The sequence below is a fragment of the Stigmatopora nigra genome, chromosome 15 (assembly GCF_051989575.1).
Source record: "Stigmatopora nigra isolate UIUO_SnigA chromosome 15, RoL_Snig_1.1, whole genome shotgun sequence".
In the NCBI taxonomy this organism is placed as follows: Eukaryota; Metazoa; Chordata; class Actinopteri; order Syngnathiformes; family Syngnathidae; genus Stigmatopora; species Stigmatopora nigra.
This window is the reverse complement of record NC_135522.1, coordinates 2,974,236-2,999,122: the sequence shown is the minus strand read 5'-3', so window position 1 is coordinate 2,999,122 and position 24,887 is coordinate 2,974,236. Positions and strand designations below refer to the sequence as shown.

The 24,887-nt window shown below is 37.5% G+C and overlaps 2 protein-coding genes across 5 annotated transcripts; one reads left to right on the top strand and one right to left on the bottom strand.

Annotated features, from left to right (window-relative positions):
* Positions 1-3,909: 3,909 nt before the first annotated feature.
* zfand2a (zinc finger, AN1-type domain 2A) lies at positions 3,910-23,469 on the top strand. Of its 3 annotated transcripts, XM_077735168.1 has the most exons (12): positions 3,910-3,994; positions 14,677-14,921; positions 18,651-18,742; positions 20,432-20,499; positions 20,586-20,680; positions 20,765-20,896; positions 20,970-21,121; positions 21,300-21,419; positions 21,916-21,991; positions 22,056-22,132; positions 22,884-22,968; positions 23,137-23,469. In XM_077735168.1, exons 4-12 carry the CDS (start codon positions 20,445-20,447, stop codon positions 23,173-23,175), a joined length of 831 nt encoding a protein of 276 aa, XP_077591294.1. In that variant the 5' UTR covers positions 3,910-3,994; positions 14,677-14,921; positions 18,651-18,742; positions 20,432-20,444; the 3' UTR covers positions 23,176-23,469. The 3 variants fall into 3 exon arrangements, with proteins under 3 accessions (XP_077591294.1, XP_077591293.1, XP_077591295.1); XM_077735167.1 differs by lacking the exons at positions 3,910-3,994; positions 14,677-14,921; positions 18,651-18,742 and adding an exon at positions 19,631-19,831; XM_077735169.1 differs by lacking the exons at positions 3,910-3,994; positions 14,677-14,921; positions 18,651-18,742 and adding an exon at positions 19,631-19,831 and having other exon boundaries at positions 22,884-23,009.
* uncx (UNC homeobox) lies at positions 12,511-15,075 on the bottom strand. Of its 2 annotated transcripts, none has more exons than XM_077735166.1 (3): positions 14,636-15,075; positions 14,255-14,430; positions 12,511-13,624 (listed from the first exon to the last, which is right to left on the bottom strand). In XM_077735166.1, the coding sequence occupies exons 1-3, from the start codon at positions 14,901-14,903 to the stop codon at positions 12,689-12,691; spliced, it is 1,380 nt and encodes a 459-aa protein (XP_077591292.1). In that variant the 5' UTR covers positions 14,904-15,075; the 3' UTR covers positions 12,511-12,688. The 2 variants fall into 2 exon arrangements, with proteins under 2 accessions (XP_077591292.1, XP_077591291.1); XM_077735165.1 differs by having other exon boundaries at positions 12,511-13,636; positions 14,636-15,074.
* Positions 23,470-24,887: the final 1,418 nt, after the last annotated feature.

Below are 24,887 nucleotides of genomic sequence, written 5' to 3'. Positions count from 1 at the left end.
AATTGTAATTAACTCAAAGAGAAATGTAACGTTGTTGATGATTGGAATATGGAAACAGACAAAGTTTGAGGTTCATCTCATTTGCTCAAATCTATATGGTAACCGATAAACTAAATGGATTATGTAGATGGAGATGTAGGGATAAGTATAGATATCGGTATATAGATATAGATATAGATACAAAGAGGTATAGATATATACTATATAGATTAAGATATATAGGGATATAGATATTGATATATAGATATATATATAGATATAAATATAGATATTTTGGGATATAGACAGATATTTTGGAATATAGATATCGATATTTTGGGATATAGATATTTTGGGATATAGACAGATATTTTGGAATATAGATATAGATATTTTGGGATATAGATATATAGAGATATATAAATATGGATGTATAGAGATATATAAAGATATAGAGATATATAAAGAAATAGAGATATATAATGATATAGAGATATAAAGAGATATATAGAGATATATAGAGATATATAGAGATATATAGATATATATAGATATACATAGATATACATATATAGATATACATATAGAGATATAGATGTGTTTGTATATGTAGTATGTTTCTATAAATTTGTATATAAAAAGTGGCAAGTGGTATATGCTTCGCAGTTCTACGATCAAGGGTTCAAACCTGACCTTTCTGTGTGGAATTTGCATGTTCCCCTGAGCCTGCCTTGGTTTTCTCTTGGTACAACTCATCATTCTTGTGCAGGCCATATTCAATAATATTTCCCCATTTTCTGCAGTCCAATAACCTTTGTTTTGAGAGCTACTCACGCAATTTCTAGCTGCTTATTTTGGTCACAATGTGTGTGGCATGCAATCTACACTTTAATATGCTTAAGTACAAGCTCCAAAGTGGCTCCTCCTCTTCCAATGATTTAGGGCTTTTTTTCAAGCATTTTACAGTTAGAGGGGAGTGAAAAATGGCAGAATGTCTTTTCATTTGATGCATTTGCCAGGCTTCTTAGCGGGGACCCCGAGGTGGAAGCTGGCGTTGAGGTGCGACTACTGTTATATGACAACAGGGTATTGAGGGGAGCTGGAGGTTAGGGGGTCCAGTCTGACATCTTGTCAGGAAGTCGAAATTATAAGTCACACCCCTGCTTGTAAAAACCTTCTAAGCCTCTTTTCCTGCCTGCCACCCAATTCATTTCTGGAGGGAGAGCTTTTTATATATATATTAGATATATCCGACATTAGCGAGGGGTGTCGAGCACCATAGGCCGCATTTGGTGTTAATTTTGTTCCTTAAAAGACTGAAGCTGGTTTTAGTGTTATTAGGGATTCTATAATGTGAATTAGTAAGCATTGGCAGTAAAATATGCGTAATGAATTTCTTTTAGATATTTTTCAATGAATGGGTGTATTTACTAAAGCACGGGTGTCAAAGTGGTGGACCGGGGGCCAAATTCGGCCCTCCGCATCATTTTGTGCGGCCCGGGAAAGTAAATTATGAGTGCTGACTTTCTGTTTTAGGATTAAATTAAAATGAAGAGTGTAGATGTATATTAAATTTCCTGATTTTCACCCTTTTAAATCAATAATTGTAATATTTTAATCATTTTTTCTGTTTTTAGTTCAAAAATCAATTTGTAAAATCTTAAAATATATAAAAAAAGCTAAAATAAGTATTCTTTTAGAACTATAAAAAACTGAATATTCAGGGATTTTAATCCAGTTCATTTAATCCATTTATAAAAAACAAATCTATATTTTATATCTAAAACGGTCTGGCTCACTCACATGAGATTATTGTTAAAATAACAAATTGTTGAAATTTGTGAACAATACTTTTTAAAATATATTTAATGGAAAGAAATTATACTATCTTCTATTGTGTTGCAATTTGTTGCATTTACATAATATTATTACCAAACCCGAAAAATGTACTAGTCAGGCAATAGCACTGCTAAAAAAAATGAATTGCAGTACACATTTTCTTCATGATTTGTACATTTTATTCATCTCCTTTTAGCCCATCCAATCCAAATAGTTGTAAAAGGTGCTAATGCGTGCGCTGGCATTCATCTCACTTCCACCGTTGAGTCCATTACGACTCATAGGTGTCATAATTTAATCGTCTTGTTTTCTATTGCCCGCGGATACTAAGCGGCGCCGCTTGTAAAATGCGGCCCAGTGCTATTCCGGCTCCTTCTTTCTTCTTTCTCCCCGTCTTAATTGGAAACACTAGGGGGGGTTTGCATCCCTTTCACTTTCACTTGACCTTAGACGATGAACCACTGATAAAGATGAGAATCATTATCTGCCCAAGAGAACTCAGGAGGAATCATTTCCTCCTCCTCGTGTTCCGTTCATTAATTTGCAAAGGCGCTTTTAAGACGTGTGAGTGAGCGGGTTTTCGTCGGCGTGCTCACTTATTGAAATCCGAATTCCCTCTAATTGGAAATCACGCCCGTCGAGTATAACGCGCCATAGGAACCTTATTTTTGGAAATATTCTCCTTTCAAAACAATGCCAAGATGATATCAATCGATCATATGGCGTGTAACGGCTTCACGCCAGACATCTGTGCTAATTTATGCTAATTCGTAAATAATGTCTTAACCCTTAATTGCGGAGCAAACCCGCTATGTTAATTAATATGTTAATTGGAGACATTCCAGAATTACGTGGTAATACGAGTCCATTACCAGGGTGATTGACATCTGCCTTTCTGTCTTTGCCTATGCGGAGATTTTACGTTATTTTCTCGCATATAAGCCGTAGTTGACGCTAAAAATTGTGATGGTTTGGCTTATATGCGCATAAATTAGAGTTGGCATGCATGAAATTGCACGGTGTATTATATGTTGGCAAGTATTATTGAAAATAAGATGGAAATATTTCACAATTCTGAGCTATTTTGGCCATTTTAGGATGAAAATACAAATATGTTCATTTCATTAAAACAGGAAATGTTGGCTAATTAAGATTTAGGGATGCTAAACAGGTAAATAAATGTCAATTAGATCAGGATCAACAATGATGAGGTCACATTTTTTAAAAATCTGTTTTGAGTGAAATACAACTGCATGTTTTTTTGCCATTCTTTGGTCTAAATACAATTAAGTAGTTAAGTGGATTTTGTGGACAGCTTGATTTGAATGTTATTATCTTTTCTTCCTCAGCTAAATGCCACAAAATACCTTATTTTTTGGCCACCTTTTGAAAACTCATACCTGTACCAAAAATTGGATTCTTCCTATTTGACATTTTGGACTTGGATGTTCATGGGATTCCAACATTACTCTGAAAAAAAGGTCAGTTAGTAAATGACACGAGTGCAAAAAGCTCTTTAAAATGCAAATATTCTCTGTAAAATCTCCCAAAAAAATGTTCATATTTGAATGAAAACCCAGGAGGACAAATACAGTAAACATCACCTAATGGTTAGTACACAAATCCTACTTGGTAGAGGCCAACTTTTTGTAGTCAAATATCTCTCATTAGCTTTAACTTGGCCAATCCAGGAAGTTTATTGAGTTCCTAGGCAACTAACAATATAGTTAGCTTTGGTACCTTTATGTGTGATAAACATTTCAGGTGTATATATGACCTTTAATAAATTGAACTTCATAAAAGCCTGTGATTGACAAACATTGATTTACCAAATCCTTTCACACAGCAATTTCCTAAACAAGCAAACATATGTTTTTTTGGACTCCTCTCTACTGTATTAAGTCATTATATCAACATTATACTGTCACACAAGGCGAAAAGTGGAAGTATAGATTTTTCCAAAGTAGCTATACATCCAGTTTAAGTGAATGTATGGTGGTCTAATTATTTACTTTGAAAGTTCCCAGTTCCAGATCAATAGCGGCCAAATAAACGTACATTTTGTAAAAAAAAAAAATGTTCCCTCCGCAGGTCCCCACCACGCCGTCGTCGATAAAGATCGGAGCTCCCGGGTCGTCCTCGCCATCGCTGATGGATGCGATCGCACCTCCGAGAGGTAAGCGCCATTGATTGCGTCCCGTTATCGCCTCTCATTTGCTTGCCCGCCTCTACACAATTGGCCCATTTGTGACCAAGCACCCCCCTGCTATGCTTGTGTGTTTTATATTTCAAATTCGCATAACATAACCGGGTCATTGGTGACTAACGTGATCAATTTGAGGTTATCTCCACATTTTTTTACTCTACACCGTTTATTTACCGTATTTTCACGACTATAAGGCGCACCGCATTATAGGGCGCACCCTCAATGAATGACATTTTTTCCATATATAAGGCGCACTGTATTGTAAGGTGCACTGTATTATAAGGCGCACTGTATTATAAGGTGCACTGTATTATAAGGCGCACTGTATTATAAGGCGCACTGTCTATTTTGGAGAAAATTTAAAACTTTTAAGTGCGCCTTATAGTGGTGAAAATACGGTAATTGCTATTGACTTCCAGGTATGAAGCACTCACTACTTTACAGTCACCTCTAGAGCCAGCCATTGTTGATGTTTTGGATTTTTTTGTATAAAATCTTGCAGTGGGGGAGGAGCTATATGATGGTAGATTTTGTAAACTAAGATGGCATCTGCATATTTAACAGTATTGTTTCAGTTCAGGCGTTTGTGTTTTTTTTTTATATCCGACAGTGGTGGTTTTTCGTTTTTCGTTTTTATTTTTTTTCCATATATAAGGCGCACTGGATTATAAGGCGCACTGTCTATTTTGGAGAAAATTTAAGACTTTTAAGTGCGCCTTATAGTCGTGAAAATACGGTATTTAGAATGTTTCAACCCCCCTAGTTGAATACCCATAAACCCCCTCCTCCGGGCTATTAAATGGGGGGAAAAAAGCATGGGTGGTGTGTCTGCTTCTGTCCCTGAGCTTTATGACAGAAAGTGGACATGTCAGTAGTTAGCGGGGAGCGCCAGGGGATTAAATAATGTGCATGTAATGGTGAGATGTGAGGTCTTGGCCTTGACGGTGTTCAGAAGGTTTGCAATTGCGCTTTAATTGTGGACGTCTTAGACTTTTTTTTTCTCGCCTTCCAGCTCTTGTCAGAGTATTTTTTAATTGCAGCCAAAAATGTCTATTAGTCAAGTCTCCCTTAGGCACACACTGGATCCATTATGGAGGTCAAAGTATGAGCTACGATGACTGGAGAGCAAGGGTTTTTTTTTTTTTTCAATCTATTAAGGAGTTGGTTTCATGTCAGTCTGTTGTTAAATTTTATATTTGAAAATAGATAAATAAATGGGGAGGAAATAATAGATTTTAGTCTAATCGAAACCGGTGAACTGACTGAAAAAAATTCCAAAATGTAGAGGATGATAAAAGTTATTTTTTGGAAGAAATTAGGTGCTTGGTTTGCCCCTCCTTATTGAAACATTACATTCTTTTAATATAAATACAAGGCCCATAATTTTGTTTCTCAAAGCTGGCCACACTTTGGGAATTTTTCTTAGTCATAGTCATTTTAGACATTTGAAAACAAATTTTCTTTAATAAAAATAACATAATATATGTGTATATATGTGTATATTTGTGTATATATGTCTATATATGTGTGTATATGTGTGTATGTGTGTGTATATGTGTATATATGTGTATATATGTGTATATATATGTATATATGTGAATATATATGTATATATGTGTATATATATGTATATATGTGTATATATATGTATATATGTGTATATATATATATGTATATATGTGAATATATATGTATATATGTGTATATATATGTATATATGTGAATATATATGTATATATGTGAATATATATGTATATATGTGAATATATATCTATATATGTGAATATATATGTATATATGTGAATATATATGTATATATGTGAATATATATGTATATGTGAATATATATGTATATATGTGTGTGTATATGTGTATGTGTATATATGTATAGATATGTATATATGTGTACGGGTATATGTGTTTATATAAATATATAGAATTTAGTTACGTTTTTTTTTAAATTCTCAAAGCCACTTGTAGTTAACTAGACATTATACTGTCCCTGGTGGCCAAGATTAGTACCCCACGAGGAGCAGAACAATACCCATCGAGTTACTATGACGATGTTCCACTTCCTTCACTTTTTCTTATGTTGGTCTCAACTCAACGGTACCCACAGTTGGACCACTAAGTAGTAAATCCAACCTGCAATCTCGCTCCCTTCTCATTCCACTTTCCATTCATGAGGACATACTGGAAAGTACACGAATAAAAAGGCCTCGCAGGTGGCGGCAGATGGCTCGGCGGATTTAAGTCTTCTTCTAAAAGAGCAATACGCAGCCAAATAAATGTAGACAGTGGGGCATGAACGTCGGAAGACAGAGTTTAACTCATCCCATCTCGGGGAAGTTTTCACACTTCACGCTTTATTAACCTCGGGGGCAAAGATTCCCGGCAAAGTCAGCTAAGGGAAAAAGACTTGTCTCTTTCATACAAATCACCAGCAAGTGTTGGCTAAATCCCCCAATGACAACATTTACACGCTGCCAGGATTGCATGCGTTTGAGTACGTTTAACTAAATGGCTTATATGCTCTCACAAGTAACAGTTTTTTACTTTAAATCTTAACTGGAACAACAGGAATATTGTTCATATTTCAAATCCTGAAAGACAAAATGACACATAGGGAATCTTAAAAACGCCAAGTTGAATTTGGCAGAGTTTTTTCGGATTTCGGTTTGTTACGACAAACTTTCACACTTGGATTGTTCTTCTCCACGTGGTTTAGCCCCGCCCCCTTTCCCGTGTTAGCGTTTATTGATATATCCGACAAGCCGCTACCCGTCTGAAGCCCAGGTGGACGTGGCCATCCGTGGGATGACGAGAAAATGGCTGGCCTCGCTTGATGCCGTTTCCCTTTTTCTTCTTAGTTATTGACCAAATGACAGTTTGACGTTCGCAAAGCTTTGAACGCTTTGGCTCAGGGTGTTCTCCGGGGTTCCTCGTCCTTGTTCCTTGGGCAAACCTGGCTATTGACATTGATTGGACCAGAAAAAGAAGAAGGAAATGACATCAATGAATAGTCCAAACTGGGACTTGGTGGCGGCTTGCATTAATTTGTCTTTGTTTCAGAGTAAACTGGACTTTTAGCTACTTTTTATCAGGCTTTAAAATACCTTTTACCCTTCGATTTTAAGGAATTCATCGCGTCTTATTTTGGATGAGGTCAACCAAGTTAGAGTTTATGTTGTGTTTTTCAGGAAATTGGTTATCTTGGTCTTTGAGGTGCTTTAGGAAAGGTGTATTATTATTTGTAATACCAAAAAAAGTCATTTTTGGTAATCATATTTTCTCCATTAATGTTTTAATTCCCTAATAATGACGTTTCTTTTTTAAAATATCTTAGAATTTATCTTATTGGAGCTAGCCAAATGAATGTATTTCATCAAAGACCCCATAGTAGGGTCATGTGACTATTTTTAATCCAAAAAAAGTTACATTTTTAGTATATAATAGTAGATTTTTATGGGTGTTCCAGTAGTGTATTGATGTATATGATAAAGCTTAACTGAAGTTAGTCATCTTTTAACATTATAGTCGTCTTTAAATGTTTTGAATTCTGATAACAGCGACTATTAAAGTCATTTACTCTGAACATCCTTAATAACTAAGAGTCTGCCAATAAACATGCATGTATATAACCAAAGTAAAGCCAATTAGAAAGTGCACATTTCCCAGTAGGAAAGTAAGAAAATGTGCTAATTGGTGTTTATATACAGTTGATCTATTGAAAAAAATGGAATATCTCTTAACTTACTGGTCAAAACAAGGCTGTTGAATGCCACTCATTGCAAAACAATCAAGATAATGAGCTAGTCATTGAGCAAGGCAATATACGCATTCATCCAATCAAAATATTCGAACCGTTCCCAATCAAACTACCGTATTTCTGGACTATAAGTCGCCCTTTGTTCATCGTTTGGGTAGGCCTTAAGACTTATTTCTTTCTATTCCTCATAGACAGCCTTTTTAGTCTTTAATTATCTATAAAAAAAGCTGCAGGGGTAGAAAACCCATGGCTTGAGAGCCATATGTGGGATTATATGGCTCTCCGCCTTTTTAAATCATATTTTTTTCTTCATTAGGCTCTTCTGTATGCATTCTCTCATTGATACTCATTGATTAGCAACAGTCAAATCATGTTTTTAGAAGAATTCAGACTTTTTTTTACTTTCAAAGTGGCGAAATTGATAATAAATGCTCACATTTTCATGTATTTTGACTTTTAAATTCTCAGTATGGCTCTCAAGGAATGGGAAAAAAGGTTCCCGACCCCTGAAAAAAAATGACTAGTTGATATTTTACTCTTCATTGTGTATTCTTCGCCCTGTATGAGTTATGATCCGAAAAATATGCTACATGGTGTTTGTAGTTTTATATCCGTGTTGCAGTTTAAAAGGGAGGGAAAGTCATCCAACTTCATGCATACAAGTCTGATTTTGAAGATACAAAGTGTGAGTTGTGTTTACCCCAGTAGCCTTGCTTCACTGATTTGATCCGCCATGCAAAAAGATGCGTGAATACGCTACTTTTTTTTTGCTTTTTGTTTGTGTCTCTTCGCCTCTCAAGCTCTGTCAAGCCTCCAGCTGGAAGACGAGCAATGGGATAACACGCGTAGCAATCACAACAAGTGTGGAAACTCGCCGCAAAAAAAATGTCAACTCTTTAAACCCGATCTTTTCGCTCGCATACCCACGCCGAGTTGGCGCTCATATTTCGGAAGCCCCTCCCCCCCTCTTACTCGACTTGAAGCTTCACTTGACATTGCATAGGAGTTAAAATCCAACTGATATCCTAATCGGCCTTCCCGGGAAGGCGAGAAACGTAACCGAAAATTATAGAAGTGCATATTTTTTCATAGAATTTTTTTTTTAGTGTAGATATTTTTTATGTTGATAGTCTTTTTATTTTACGTTAAAACACTTTAATGTTTAATATCCTGTATGTAAAAGCTCTTTTTTTAGCTTTCACGTCATGATATATTAAATATGTAATGCACAAAAGGTGGGAAAAATGCTATTTTTATGGAAAACTATGTTTTTTTCAATAAGGACAGGTTATTTGTATGTAAATTATATTTATGCTTTTTTTGGTAATAGAAAAAAATGATCTATCTGGATCTGAAATAATTTTTTATGTCAGTTTTTTGTCAAATTTACATTATTCTTATTAGACAAAACTACCTTAATTTAAACTATTTTGTTCAGATGTTGCATAAGCATGATAATAGTTGATATTAAGAGATTTATTTATATTTTTAATGTATCAACTTAGCTTTTTTTTACAGACACTTTAGCACATAAATGTAGTCTTTTTGCTCCTTTTGTTCTGTATTACTCAAACACTTGAAGAAAAAAAAAAGAAATCATCAGTGCAGATGGTTAATTTGAAGCTTATCCTAGGTATGCGCCTGAAAGATAAGCATGATTAAATCCACCGGCGCATTAATGAGAAGTGTGAAATAATCCTAAAACGAAAGAATAAAAGACTTTTAGAACCGAATGTGATGCTGCTGCTGCAAGGAGAAGCCAAATGTCAAGTGCCATTTGATTTTTTTCCCTTTTTTTTATATTGAAGGACCTTTTTCTTCTTTCCCTTTTTTTCCCAACCAACAGAAAAAGAGAGAGAGAGAGAATCTTTCCCTTCCCCATGCCCTTGTGTCAAATATAGTAAATTCCTCCTTCCGATATCTTTAACAATTCTGCAGCAATTCTGCAAATGACACATCCTAATAGCCCTAATTAATTTGTCCCTATTAACTAAAACTAACACACAGAGAAAAGTCTATTAGCCTTAATTAAGCCTGATATCCTATATGGAGGGAATGCAATAGGCAAGCCTGGGGTTTTACACCCCCCCCCCCCCCCCCACACTATGCACACACATACACCCCCTGTCCCCCACATGATAGTACATGGCCATGCAGCTTTCTGCCTCTAGGCTGAAACCCCTCTCCTCCTCTAGAGAGTTGGAAATGAAAAATGGAAATGGCACAAAAAGCAGGAGGTGCTAAATTAGCTGCCTGATCTGCACTTATTGCCGTATACGCCACCTCCCCCTTCTTCTACCTTAATATTACTTTGTAACATATCCCATCCCGCCATCCACACACCTGCCCTCATGGCATAACCGCCTTGCTGGGTGGGTGGGGGGTGGTAGACACGCCATATTTATCAAGTATACGCGCATGTGTGTGAATAAATACACAATGATCAGTTCAATTGAAAATCAGCGTCTGCATGACAGCCCGACCTGACACCCCCCTTCGTAATTAGAAAGAAAAATGATGGCGTCCGGGATGCATAATAGAGCAAAAACAATTTACAACCTAACACTCCCTCCTCCCTCACCCCCCAAATAATGATCCTGGCGTTCAAATTGAAAATTTCTGCGGCTATATGAACCCAAATTGAATTCATAAAGTGTGATTCATGACTCTTTTTTTAATATTTTTTTCTTTTTTTGTGTCCTCACTACGCATAGCTCCATCGATTGATGGTTTTCTTCAAGCATTGCAAAGCGTGCAGCTGGCGGGTAAGAAAAAAAAAAGCTTAACTACTTAAGCAAATCGCTAATTTCACCTTAAGGCCACCAATGTGCAGGAACCGATACTACTATTCAAGCCTGCTAATGAATTATAGATGAACTCGGCACACGTCCCATATAGCCTCGGAGTGTAGCGTGTGTGGAAAAATAAATAAAATACATATAAACATTCAATTCTAGTGCAAATTGCAGCCTGGAGGGAAAGAAACATAGGGGGAAATGTGTCTTTTTTTATCCGTCCTATTGTCATGGCTTGATTGTCACTTTATGACTATAATATCCTAAATAAATGTTCTAATTTTTTGCACGTTATTATTTAAAGTGGAATTTAGCCCTGGATATTTTTTTATTAATTATAGGGAGAGAAATATCTAAATATGTAGTTAAAATGTGCATAGGCATCTAGTGAAAAAAATATATTGGCAATTTTACATAAAATAATGAACTCAACTAAAGCCAAATTCAATAATCCATTAAAAAATGACACCAGTGCTAATAAAATTCTAATTGGCTGCACCTCTAAACAACACTCAAGCTGCTTCTAATCCCCCACATGTTCACCTCCCTTCCATCCTAAAAAAAAAATGCAATTCTCCCTTATACAAACACCTCCAAATTATAAAAAAAATGATCTAAAAACAAAAAAAAATCATCACTTCCCAATTATCCCATACATTTACAAATAAAACCCCCCTAAAAAACCTTCTGCACACCCACCCATCATATCCCCCAAAATAAAAACACGATTTAACATGATATTATTATGCGCCTTCCAATATATTGGCCAAGAAATCTTGCAGGGGGGTTGGGGTTATAGTGGGAGGTAGCAGATGTCCCAGATCCCACCCGGGTTCCCCAGGGGCGCCTTCCCTATTAGAACAAATGTGTTGTGCCATTGTAAATAGGCACGTTCGCCCCGGCCCGACCCATTACAGACCCGGGCCGTGATCAATAGGCTGATAAGAGCTCGACATGGACGTGAAGGCGACACAACAATGAGCGGATATCATTGAACATCTATCTTCATGTGTACCCTCACTTCTGGTCCACACACACACACACATCCATACACACACCGCCATAAAGAGTGTGAGCTCATGAAAATGCCTCCCCACGATCCAATAATGCACACATGCACGCAGCTGCCTAGGCTATTATTTTCCTATTTCAATTTGACACCCAGGCCTTTTCATGCTAATTCTATTATTCCTGGAAGTTTATGTGATTTCATATCACGGCAAATCGGTAATGTATTACCACCTCGCCTCACCTCACCTCACGCACACACACACACACACACACTATCTTTTTTTTTTTTAAGAGCTAAAATAAACCGTATTCCCCGCAAAGTAGCCACCGGGAAAATAATTACTTTCATATCAAAACTCTGCAGGAGTGCAGCGGCTCCCTTTTGCCTCAGGCTGCTAACCTCATTTCATCTTTTGGAGTGTGTGTGTATGTGTGTGTGTGTGTGTGTTATAGATGAATATATTTGTTACGCCAGTCAGTATAGAAAATACAACTTGCATTTCCTCCCGGAAGATGAAAATCGTTTACGTTATTGGCTGGTGTTGCCAAAATATTTTGTTAACAACTTCCAAAAATACAAAAAAAGCCTTAAAAATGACCCTAACTGTATATCACGTTCTTATAATATAATGTATACATTTCTCATTTATAATATAGTTTTTATGTTGTTGTTTTTTTTATATAATGTTTTTTTGTGGAAAAAAACATAATAGTTGGTAGCAGTATAACATTTATAATCATTTTCCTTCTAAATATTTTGTATGTTTTTTGGGGGGAAAAAACATAAGATAAAATAAAATCATCACTCGAAATAATGCTCTAAAGTGATTGGCTACTTCTACCCGGAAGTATTTTTTACAGCCAGGTAAGGTCGAACAAGTTCTTTGCGGTTGTATACAATAAATTTATTTAAGAAAAGAGTCTCACATATGTATATAAATAGTATCGTCGTTTCTTTTGTTGAAGTAGTTTTTTTCACAGCTCTTGAGGGTTTCGTTGTGTTTTTTTCTAACACATTTAAAAGGATATCTAGACACTCAGATTAGGGGAGAGGAGAACCTAAAGTGGCAAAGATTTTTGGCCTCACTTTTAAGCCTTCTCGTAACCTTCTTTTAGGTTTACTCCATTTTTTTCCTGACAGTTCGGCGTTAGTTCTAGCGGACTGTCATCTAAATGTTCATTCCCGCATTCAGCGCTGTGTTCTTGGCTCAAAGTCCCAGGGGTACTAGAACCGGAGCCCGCCCCATCCCCGTCCACCTCCCCCGGGGAGACGCTCCGGCGACACTGAACGCCACTCGCCGGGTTCCTCGCGGTGGTATCCCCGGCCCCTCCGTCGTCTTCCTCGGCGGTGGCGGCGGCATTCGAAGCCGTTTTTAAGGCCGTTTGTGGGACAATGAATCCCAGTGGCTGCGTAATAGGATAAAGAAGAAAGTGGCCCTTCCCGATAAGAGGCCGAGAACCGGACAAGGCCGCGGAGTTACGTCTCGGTCTCGAGTCCGAAAGGAGGCTTTCCACGCTGAATGGGTTAAGTTTCTGCAAGCCGGTGTTTCTATTGCCGCCGGAGCATAGGCTCGACCGGTGGGCGGTGTCGGGGGAGTCTAGCTCGGAGCTGCCGGCGTCCTGCTCCGGTGCTCTTTGGTTGTGGCCGGACGTGTGTAGCGAAGGGAGGGAAGGGAACGAAGGGAGGGAAGGTGGCGCCGTGGAAGACGCCCCTTCGCCGGAGACTAGTTTGGTCAAGTCCAGCCGGGGGCCGGAGCCGTGCTCGCTGTCGGTGACGTGAGACAAGCCGCTGTCGCTGTCCGATCCCGGCGTGTGAAATAGATCCCCGTGGAGGTGCTTGTTTTGGGCCTTAAGAAGGCGGCGTTCCTGTTTGCGCTTTTTCTTCTCTAGGCGGTCGAGTTCTCGCCGGGCGATCTCCTCCGGGTCCATGGGTTCGCCACTGCAGGTGGTCGGGTGGGCGTTGTGTGCGGGTCGACCAGGACCCTTTTTGGTGTTTTCCTTCTTTCGCCATTTGGCTCGGCGGTTCTGGAACCAGACCTGCATGCGTTTAGAGCGAGAAAATACGAGTGTGATTTTTTTTCATATTTTTTTTTAATGATTATAGTCCCCCAAAACAAATCAATTAAACGCAACAATGTTTTAATTAACTAAATCCTCCTGCTGTCTTGTCACATGCTAGGGCCCTTAATTGGACTTTTAATTGGGCAATCTGTGCGCACGCGACAATAAGCAGCAGCGTGGAGCTATTTTTCATCGTGGCAGAAGTGGGAATTCTTTTTTTTTTTTTGTATAAAAATTATGTATCAGATCGTGCTTGTTTGAAATATACTTGATAAGATCATCATGAGATTGTAGTACTTTGTAATACACTTGAATATTTGCATGCTTTGGTTATTGACAAAATAAAATAGTTACAGAAATGTTTACATTTTGGGAATATTATGCAAGTGCACCCATAATTTCACTAAATATTTTTAAGGATAACATTTCAAAGAATAATGACAATAAAATTAAGCACATGTAAAATATCCAACTTAGTGATTTTCAGACATTTTCAACTGTCACTCGTTGCTTTTTTTAATAGCAAATTCGCATGTTGAGCCCCAAATCAAAACAAATATAGGATGCATACGGCAATTAATATATCTTTCTTACCTGCACTCTCGACTCAATAAGGTCCAGTCTTAGGGCCAGAGCCTCCCTCATGAAAACGTCCGGGTAATGGCTCTCATTGAATGCTTTCTCCAGCTCCTCCAGCTGCCAGCCGGTGAAATTAGTCCGCGTTCTCCGCCTCTTGCACCCGGGACTCTCCTTGTCCATATCCCCCGAGTCTGTCATCAAAACACACAAGCGCGCACTTGCATTTTACACCCATGCAATTGCTGTTTACACAACCAAAACGTAATTTTCTTGCAATTCCACTGTCATTTTTGCATCACATTTGCACTAAAACGACCCCCTTTGTGTTCATCCCACATAAAAACATCACATTTCCCCCCTCAATAAGCAATACGAGCATATCACAAGCAAGCTTACCTGTCAATTTATACGGCTGATTGTCTATGTTCATCCCACAGCCGGACCCCAGCATCCCACCAGAGCCTCCAACGGACGCGGCGCAAGACCCATTGAGTAATCCGTCTATGGAGAAGGGCACAGCGGCGGAGGACTGGAGCTGGTGACCAGTAGCCAGCTCGTAGACGTGGTGGTGGCTCAGGTGGTACGGGAAGCCCACCATCCCTCCGCCGCTAAGGGAGCCTCCAAACTGGGCGTGAGGCGGCTCCAGTATCCGGCTGTCCATCATCTCGAAAACGACGTCTGGGTGAGTGGGATACGTGTAAGGGAAGGGAAGGGGGTGGGGGCGCGATGGTTATGCTTGGGATTCGTCCCTACCTAGTTTTAAAAAGCATGCGAGTGTGGCGGATGAGGCGGGGACATGATGTGCGCCAGGCACAGATGAGCTCCACTTTATCCACATGAACCTCCCCGATAATTAGCCCGGGCTTGTGGGGAATACGACGCCCAATGAGAGGCGGTAATGGGTGGTGACGTCACAGGCGCGCCCCCCCACCTCCGTCCTCCCGTATCGATTGCTAATTAAGGCTGACATCCACCTCAATAAACAATATCAGAGCTGTCACAACAAGACAAGAGGGCTTTGATAAGAACTACATTGCCGTTTACACGGAGGGGAAAGAAGAGGGGGGAGTGGGAGACTGCCCGGATCCAGGGGAGGGGAGCGGAAAGGCGGATAGCTCGGAGCGGGTGGTCACCCCCTGCTCGGAGAACCAACACTAGCAGCAGGTGTATGGATGGAGCCATTCTGTATAGCCGGAATACAAAAGTTATTGGATGTTGGATGATGTTTAACACAGGGGTGGGCAAACTTTTGGGCCGCATTGACTTTAAAAAATTGACAGATGGGCTGGGTCAGCATAAGATATGATACATATAAAAAAAGTGCATCCGTTAACAGTACATATGAAACATAAACAGAAAAAAGGACTAAAGTGTTAAACTCATCACTCATCATTAAAGTAAAAAGTATAAAGTACAAAGTTAAGTAAAATGGAATGTATTAAGAAATATTAAAATGTCATTTAAAAAAAGATGGAAGGGCTGTAAAACACAAAAAAACAAATAAGAGTGGACACAGCTACTGCCACTGGCTTCCAAGTGACGGCGCCATCTTGGGAAAAAAAAACATTATTTGGACAATGTCGGCCGGCCAGATTAAATAGCCTCATGGGGCCGTATGTGGCCCGCGGGCCGTAGTTTTCCCATGTATTTTCATTTAGGGCCAAATATAGTCTATAATCTATAGCTGGCCTATAGTGTAGATGTGTCACGAGGTATTTTAATCAGACTTAAAATTAGGCAACCCAAATCAAAGCCATCCACTCGTCTTCTTCAGTGACCCTTGACCCCAGAATTGGTCTGTTGTAATAACCCGAATCTCTCAACAGAAGCCACTATAATTGTTACCCTATTAGCATGCAAATGGTTTAATTAATATTATTGAGGGAAGGATTTAATCCGTTCCTCACTTGACCCTCTCCTGCATACAAAAACAAAAATATGCGTATCCATTTAGACGAAATCACAAGATTGGAATCATTTAAAAACTTACCATTAAACCTATTGAGTAAGTTTTTTTGTAGTTTTATTTTATACTTCTGGGTAACATTTGTCGGAATATTTGCTTTAAAGTTATCACCACTGTCATGTTTCCTTAAGAAAAACAAATATAGCTTCTCAGATCCTGCTGTATATTGTTTACTTATTGAATGTTTGTTTTAGTAAGCAAGTCAAGAAGGCTATGATAAAATATTGGAAGGAAAATATGTCCATAAAATGCATCATGAGGGTCCTTTCAATCCCCCCATGCAGAGTTAGGTCACCCCAAGATCATTTTAAATGATGAAACTGTCTTTTTCTCCCCATTTGACATTGCACTTTGTTATAAGGCGCACTGTCTATTTTGGAGAAAATTTAAGACTTTTAAGTGCGCCTTATAGTCGTGAAAATACGGTAATTGCAATTGACTTCCAGGTATGAAGCACTCACTACTTTACAGTCACCTCTAGAGCCAGCCATTGTTGATGTTTTGGATTTTTTTGGTCTAAAATCTTGCAGTGGGGGAGGAGCTATATGATGGAAGATTTTGTAAACTAAAATGGCATCTGCATATTTAACAGTATTGTTTCAGTTCAGGCGTTTGTGTTTTTTTAATATCTGACAGTGGTGGTTTTTCGTTTTTTGGTTTTCAGGTTTTTTTCCATATATAAGGCGCACTGTCTATTTTGGAGAAGATTTAAGACTTTTAAGTGCGCCTTATAGTCGTGAATATACGGTACTCTAAATTTAAGTCTAAAAGTTATACTAAAGTAGACAAATAATACATTTACATCACCAAAAAAAAATACACTTATCTAGATGCCCATCTTTTCCCCAACAATACTTTCCTCAATAGCAGCACAGCATCAAATTCATTTTTAATTAGGCAGGCAAATTAATAGGCAGCAGTTTAAGGGGGTTTAATTACTCAATTAACTTCACGCACGTTAATTTTTAACCATCTAAATTAGGTTGCACATTATTTGATTTGGTGATAATTATAGAATTAAATCTAAATTAATTGTTTTTTTTTTGCAGGATGATTTGTATGAACTAGTTGCACTTCCAATTAAACAGTAGAATGAAAAAAAGGAGAGAAAGAGAAAGAGAGCTTGCCATTTTAAGCTCTCAAATCCTTTGATTCGATTTCCAAGCAAAGCAACAAAAATAAATAAAATAATAGAAGTGCCTTGGAAATGGCCCCCCTCCCTTCCCCACTTTTTTTCTCTCTCTCTCTCTCTCTCTCTCTCTCTGATCCTTGCAAATTCTCTGCCTCTCCTTCTAATCCTACAATTAAAAGTTTCCTCCCATCTAATTATCTGTAATTGTGCCGCTGTCAAAGTAGAATGGAGAAGTGAAAGCGATTGATTTGGACTTTTTAATTCAGTTCATTTTTTGATAGAAGAGAAAGTAATTCCCTTCAAATTACCTCATTCAATCCTGACACCCTAACGCCCTTCAAAATCCCCCCTATCCACCCCCCCCCCCCCCCCACCCCATCCTCTCCTTTTTCTTCCAATTTATAATTTAAAAAAAAAATGAAACCCGGACTGACTACTTGCCTCCTCCGAATAATAATAATAACCAAAGTTCCATTAGAATAATCATTTCATTTCAATTAAAAGTGACTTATCACCTTTACTAAAACATGCTTAATATGCCGAAAATTATAAATGCTTGAAGGAGCCCAAAGTGGGGAGTCTAATTGTAATCAGCAAATCAGAGGTGCTTGTCGCCGACGTGCCTTTTTTCCCCCCCACACACACCCACCACACTTCTTCTTCAGCCTCGGAAATAGAACTAATTTACTCAACTCCCCCGGGAAATCCGCTCAACAGATTAACATTTTCAAAATATAGTAATGATATAATTTGAGAAATGGTGACGCCAATTTACTAGGAGCCTTTGTACCGAGTAATTTGCATTTTTTTTGGCTTCCCTTCTTTCTCTCTTCTTCCAATGCCTCCCTCATATACCTTGTTAATTACAGGGATGAGGATTCGCAATTATTATTATTAGGATTATTTTGATATCATTTTTTTGATGTCTGTTTTGATACAAATGTGCATATCTTTAATAAGATCTGTAATGGATAAGGAAGCATATTCGGGTCACTTAAAATGGGCAAAAAATACTGGAGTACTGTTAAGAATAATACCAAATACATAATTATTATAAGGTAATTGTTTTTTTTAATTTACATAACAAATTGTTAAACTGTCATTCAGTCTATGTATGCATATGACGTCATTGATGTGTCACAGAAATAATGCAGTCCTAACTATTGAACATTAACTCAAAAATCATACTGTAAATTAATATTTTTGAGTGAATGACAAAGTATAGATATTTTTGTGTTAAATATGATCACTTTGAAACAACAATTTAACTAAATTCCACACAGAAAATAATCCAAAATCTTCTCTTTTACTAGGTGCTCCTATTCAGGACCAGGGACAGCTCCATTTTCAGGACCATGGACAGCTCCATTTTCGAACGTATTGAAGCAAGATTTGGCAAAAAAAGGTAATTTAAACCCACAAACTGCATGAGAAATGTACTACTGTGTAAACTTGGCATATGCGCCCTGTTGCTTGTTTATTTATTTGTTTATTTTCTGGGGGAAAAGTTGCTCAATGGGTTCTTTTCCTCGGCCATCTGCTGTAGTACAAAAATATCATCAACCCAGGAGATTAAGATTTCAAAATACTGCACTGAATTACATGAAAAAAGTTAAAAGTATACTTTTTATCCCCACACATCACATTTAATCTTTGTGTTAATTATAGGCTATTATGCACTTGTCTGAGCACCCCCTAAACTAAAAAATAGATCTCTTGTTAAACTTGACCCTCTCAAATCTTATTTTATACTCAAGGGACTTCACTAATATCTCCATAAACAAAGCTGTTCTGCCCTTTAGCGGCCATTGTGTGGTAGTGACACTGATAAATATATTAGGTGGCACGTGACAGGTTTTGAGCGAAATATCAAACCAGAAAAGTATTTTTTTTAATTACTTAATTTTGGTACTATCCAAACTATTGGTTTTTATTGACCTGCAGCACATTTTAACATGTTAAAATGCATATAAGAGACAGTGTAGAAGTTTTAAAGTTTCCTTTTATATGAATATGTTTATAGAGAAAAAAACGTGATACATAGAAGTATTTTTTGTGATTTGACTTTTTTTTTTTCTCTCTGGACATTTTATTTTGTCTTCCAATGATATGTTTAAAAAGAGTAGTAAACCTATTTATATTTTGTATGATATTTTTCATATTCTATTTATTCTTAAAACTGACTTTTTTAGCATAAATTCATTTTTTCTCAAAGATGAGTCAACAATCTAGTAAAACCTCGAACCTTCTAGTTTTCCAGACAATTCAAAAACATTCCGGATGACGTCAGTTCCTGTTACGTCACAGTGACGTGGAAAGGTGGGCATGCCCTCAGACGCTTAAAATGTCCACATTTGAGCGTCCCGTTAAGAATTAGTTTCACCAACTGTAGGAGGACTACTAGTGCACATCGCAGATTTAACACAAATAAGCCTTTATATTTACTATTTATACTTAATTCTAAGGATCCAAAACTGCTACGATTTTCGATCTGGTGAGTAAATAAACCCTCTAGTCTCCCACTACGATCGTGTTCTTTCCCCTTTTGCAACGTACAAATCTTAAATATGATTAAATATCATTTGTTTATCTACCGATCGTCTTATTTCGGACGGAATACCGTCACTTCGTTGTTGCGATCTCCAGAGTATGACTGTTAGCCAATTGCTAACTGCTAGCATGTAAGAGTTGAGGAAATACGGACGATGATGGTCGTTTTGTCATCATCGTATTCTACTAAATAATCATTTTATAATAGTTTTAGACTATATTAGTGATGTCGCTGATTTGGGTGTGTTGTGATGTTTGGATCGCGATCGGGAAACTTAAATCTAACATATTTGTTCTGTGTTGTGCTCTATGGCAGAGATCGTAACATATATTATAGTCGATTTGGCCTATAATTATCTTTTCTTTAAGGTTTCGATGTAAAAATGAATAGTGTTTTATTTTGCTAAGTAAGCATGACTTGGCATACTAAAAGCTAGCTATTGCTACGAGGTAGACAGCAACATCCGGTATAGTAGCCTGATGTTTACATAGTCATCATATTTCCATCCCTTACAAAATATTGTCATTTCATTTGTTTTTACAGTTAAACCTTTGTCATGGAATTGCCAGATCTTGGAGAACATTGTTCTGAAAAGACCTGCAAGCGTTTAGGTAGGTAAAATCACCTGGAAAGATGGATGCATATTCCTTTATTTATTATGAAAATTAATATTTTCACTCCCCCCCCCCCACACCAGATTTCCTTCCTATGAAATGTGATGCCTGTGAAGAAATATTCTGCAAGGATCACGTTACTTATGCACACCACAAATGCACTTCATCTTACAAAAAAGTGAGTCAGTGTTATGTTGATCACGTTTTGTTATGTTAGTTTGTATTTATTTACACTACAGCCTATTCTAATGTGGTATTTCAGGATGTCCAAGTACCTGTGTGCCCACTATGCAACATCCCCATTCCCATCAAGAGAGGAGAAATGCCTGATATTAAAGTCGGGGAGCACATTGATCGGGATTGCAAATCGGATCCGGCGCAACGGAAAAGAAAGGTATTTTAAAAAGTGCTACAATACAAGATTTTTGTAACAGTTGTACTCTAAAATGCACCTTTTTCTGTCCTAGATTTTCACCAACAAGTGTTCCAAAGGAGGCTGTAAACAGAAGGAAATGATGCGTGTGACATGTGACCAATGTCATTTAAATTACTGTCTTAAACACCGACATCCACTTGATCACGATTGTAAGACTGATGGCAAGCCTCTCTCCCAATCGGGGTATGTTTTTTTTCCAATTTGTGTATTTTCTGGACTATAATGCAAAAATCTAATTTGTACTCCAGTGCAACTTGCATGTATTTCTTCCATTCCATTGTGCATCCTTTGCCTTGTTCGACTTATAGTCCATAACTTGTCTGATTTACCTGTTACACTTATTATTTTTTTATTTTTATAGACATGCTGCTTTAATGCGGGCTCAGGGTTCTTCTTCTTCTACCTCTGCTTCATCGTCTTCAGGCCACGCCAGATCAGTTTCTAATGGTAGCACTTCAGCCAGCAGAGCTCACTCGAGCAAGTAAGAAAAACTTAGAATATAAATAAATATACAGAAAATGAATGTTCCCCAATCACAAATATGATACGACATAGGTTTTGATTAGGAATGGTCCCTATCGGAAATTGGGCTTGATCATCTCATTTTCAGGGTTTTTTGATCATGTATGTAAGATGTATTCTTGTAGTAAGTCATTGGCTCCAATTGGCGTCCAATTCGTTTTGACTGGAGGGTTAAACAGCTCAGAAAAAATCACAACCAAAATTGACCAATTCATCACATTGGATGAGCCACTTTTCTATTTTGTACATTAAACAGGGTGAACCATAAAAAATGGGAACTTTTTAACAATACCATAAAACCAAAAAGTGCTTGGAGAAACATTTTGTTCATCGTAAATAAAAGTCTCAAAACAAACCATTTAAGAAACCAAGATACAATTTGAAAAATTAGTTGAAAATGATGATGGCATCTTCTTAGGCAGTTTACCATCTCCTTCCTTCTCTTCCTTGCCTAGCGCAAGCCGGCCAATGGTGACCTCCGTATCGGCACAAAATATGGTGCAGCCGTCGGCGTCGTTTCAAACGGGCTTGGTAAGAAAATTAAACTCGGGTGTTAAATGATAATTGGGCATTAATGGAACTATTTTTCTTCTAGACTGACGAGCAGGCTTTACAAAGGGCTCTGGAAATGTCTTTGGCTGAATCGAGACCAGCCTCACAACCAACCTTGAGGTAACCTTCTCTTAATATACATTACTATTTCACAGATATATCCGACAAGTTTATAGTGTAGGAACAATAAAACAAATATGAAATGAGGGCTAAAAAAAAAATCCCAACTCACAATTGGAGAGTATTTCTCTTGCCACTAAGGGGCAGTGTCTACTTTCAATACAAATATCATCACTAAAAAGTATATGGATATCTTTATTTTATTGAATACAAGCAGTTGGGACTGGCTAAATTTGAGCCAAAAGACAATTGTTGCACTATTAAAAAATTATTTGGAAAAATGGGTGTTTAACAAATACAAGATAAGAGTTACACACTTGGAGAAGGTGAAGAAATGCAATCAAACTCTCTACGTCGCATAGTTTGGACAAACGTAGCGAGAGAATTTTAACATACACACACACTCACACCGAAAAATCATCCTTTATAAGGATTATTGATTTATTCTTATTTATTAACCTTTTTTTAGGGCAGTTATAGTGAACAGTATTGCAATAGATGGGTTAAATAGTAATCCAGATAGGGTTTTAAAACCAAATAATATTAAGTTAACACTCCTGACATCACAGTGATTCACCGTCTTGGAATGTATCTAACGCGATAAACGAGGTATTACTGTAGTATAGAAATCAGAATTTCAGATGCAAACTAAGCGAGCAAAGGACTTTTAATTTAGCAAAAGCAAATATACTCGTAGTCCAAAGCCATAAGCATGTTTTAAGAATTTTTAGTTTGTTTGTTTCTTGCTCAGTCCACAGGAACAGGAAGACCTAGCGCTTGCTCAGGCCTTGGCCGCCAGTGAAGAAGAATACAGACGCCAGCAACAGAGACAACAGGTACCACGTAGAAGAGTTAGCCAACAGTAGCATGCTTTCATGTAGGTACAATGCCCAAATGGCATATTATCATATTTCCATAGGCTTCAATGGACATTTTGATTCACTATATAATCTTGAGAGTAGAAAAAAAAACATTCTAATCATCTTTTTTTTTTTTTTTTTCAGGGGCGAGAGTCCAAACCGTTAAGTTGCAGCCTTTCTTAATCCTGGATCACTTCTTTTTTGTTTTTAATTTCCTTGCTGTAACTTTTCTAAAACACCTCATAAACTGGAATATGTATTTCCAGTAGGATTGATTGTCTTTAATAATCCAACACAAGGCTCAAAAGTTGCGCTCCATTGACGCCTTCAAAACAGAAAACTAAGCACATAAAATGCCTAGCAGGTTCTGTCATTTTTACCAATGAGTTGCTGTGTAAATATTTTATATGTATATATGCTGATTTATTAAATTTAACGCCGCTTGTGAACAATGAATGAATAAATGGGTTTAAATAAGCTCATTTTTTCCCATGTTTTCACTGTAGATGGCAGTATCGGTTTATATAGTATAGTACAATTAGAAGTACTTGTAATATTTGAGAAGTTAGGAAACGTGCAATATTTATGTCATGAATATGTACTGCAGAAACAGTCTTGACCTTTTTGACTGAACTTGTCATATTGATGGTGATGTTTTGGCCTTTGAGGCAGAATCTACACCTGCTCCCCACCCCTCCTTGTCTCTTTTCATTAGGTGAATTTCTTATAGGTGAATGGCGGACTGAACTCTTTGAGCACCTGAAAGCTTCAAACCCGTATGAAGATGAAGGAAATTCAGCAGTGACCCTGGAACTGGTTCGTACTCTTTTATTTATTTATTTTTTTTTATCAAAATGGCATTTTGACGTTCCTTTGTTAGATTTTGGCGCACTGCTGTCATCTAGATTACATCGACGGAATTTTAGAATTTGTGTATTACGTCTGGGGAGGTGTCCTTTGCAAAATACGTTAAAAATACAGACAGTATTTTACTTTAGACATTCTTTTCCAAAAGCAAAAGTAAGATCTCTACCGATTAATATATCACACTTAATCATAACTGTTAATATTCTCCTAGTTATATGTACCCAGGGATTACTAAACTGTACCCACTAATTCAGATTACTAAACTTTATCCACTGATGACTAATCTGTACCCATATGTTATTAATCTGAACCCACTATTTACCTAAATTATACCCCAAATTTAGTCATCTGCGTGCAAATTAGTTATTTAATTTTTTACCCTTGTATCTGGTTTCCATAATTTTTTGCCTTCATTTTTTTAAAACTAGTTCTTTCATAGAGTTAAAGTGTGTTGGCGTATCCAATGAAATGATCCCTTTCAAACTTGAATTCTATAGTAAGAATATCTGCAGTTGCGATGACAACAAAAAAGAAAAAAACTGTTATTAGCAATACTGTCCTCAATTTTTTTAGTGAAGACATAGCGTTCTTCCATCAAAAATGTCCATTCCCCGCCAGCCCTTTTCAATTCAACAGCCAATGAGTTAATAACATAAAAACCTGCTAAAAAATAGTTTGGATTTTGTTTACTGCGCGCCATATGATTGCTGCTGCGCAGAGAAGAACAGAGTAGTACGCACTTGCGCATGCGCAATCAAGTAACAAAAGGTTGAGCTTCATTAGTGTCTGCTTTCCACTCATTGGTAATTCAAAACTCTGAAGCATCGAGTTGTTCCCGATGAGCGGCAGACTAATTGCGGGTCAATAATGCTTCTCCCTGTAGACTAGGCTTCAGGACTTAATTGCATGTCCGCCATCATTATTAATCACTCTGTTTTACATTTTTCTTGGACACATTGTCACCCATTACTTATCCTCTGCCAGAATAAGTAGTTAGTGCTGAAATGATTTACCGTATTTTCACGACT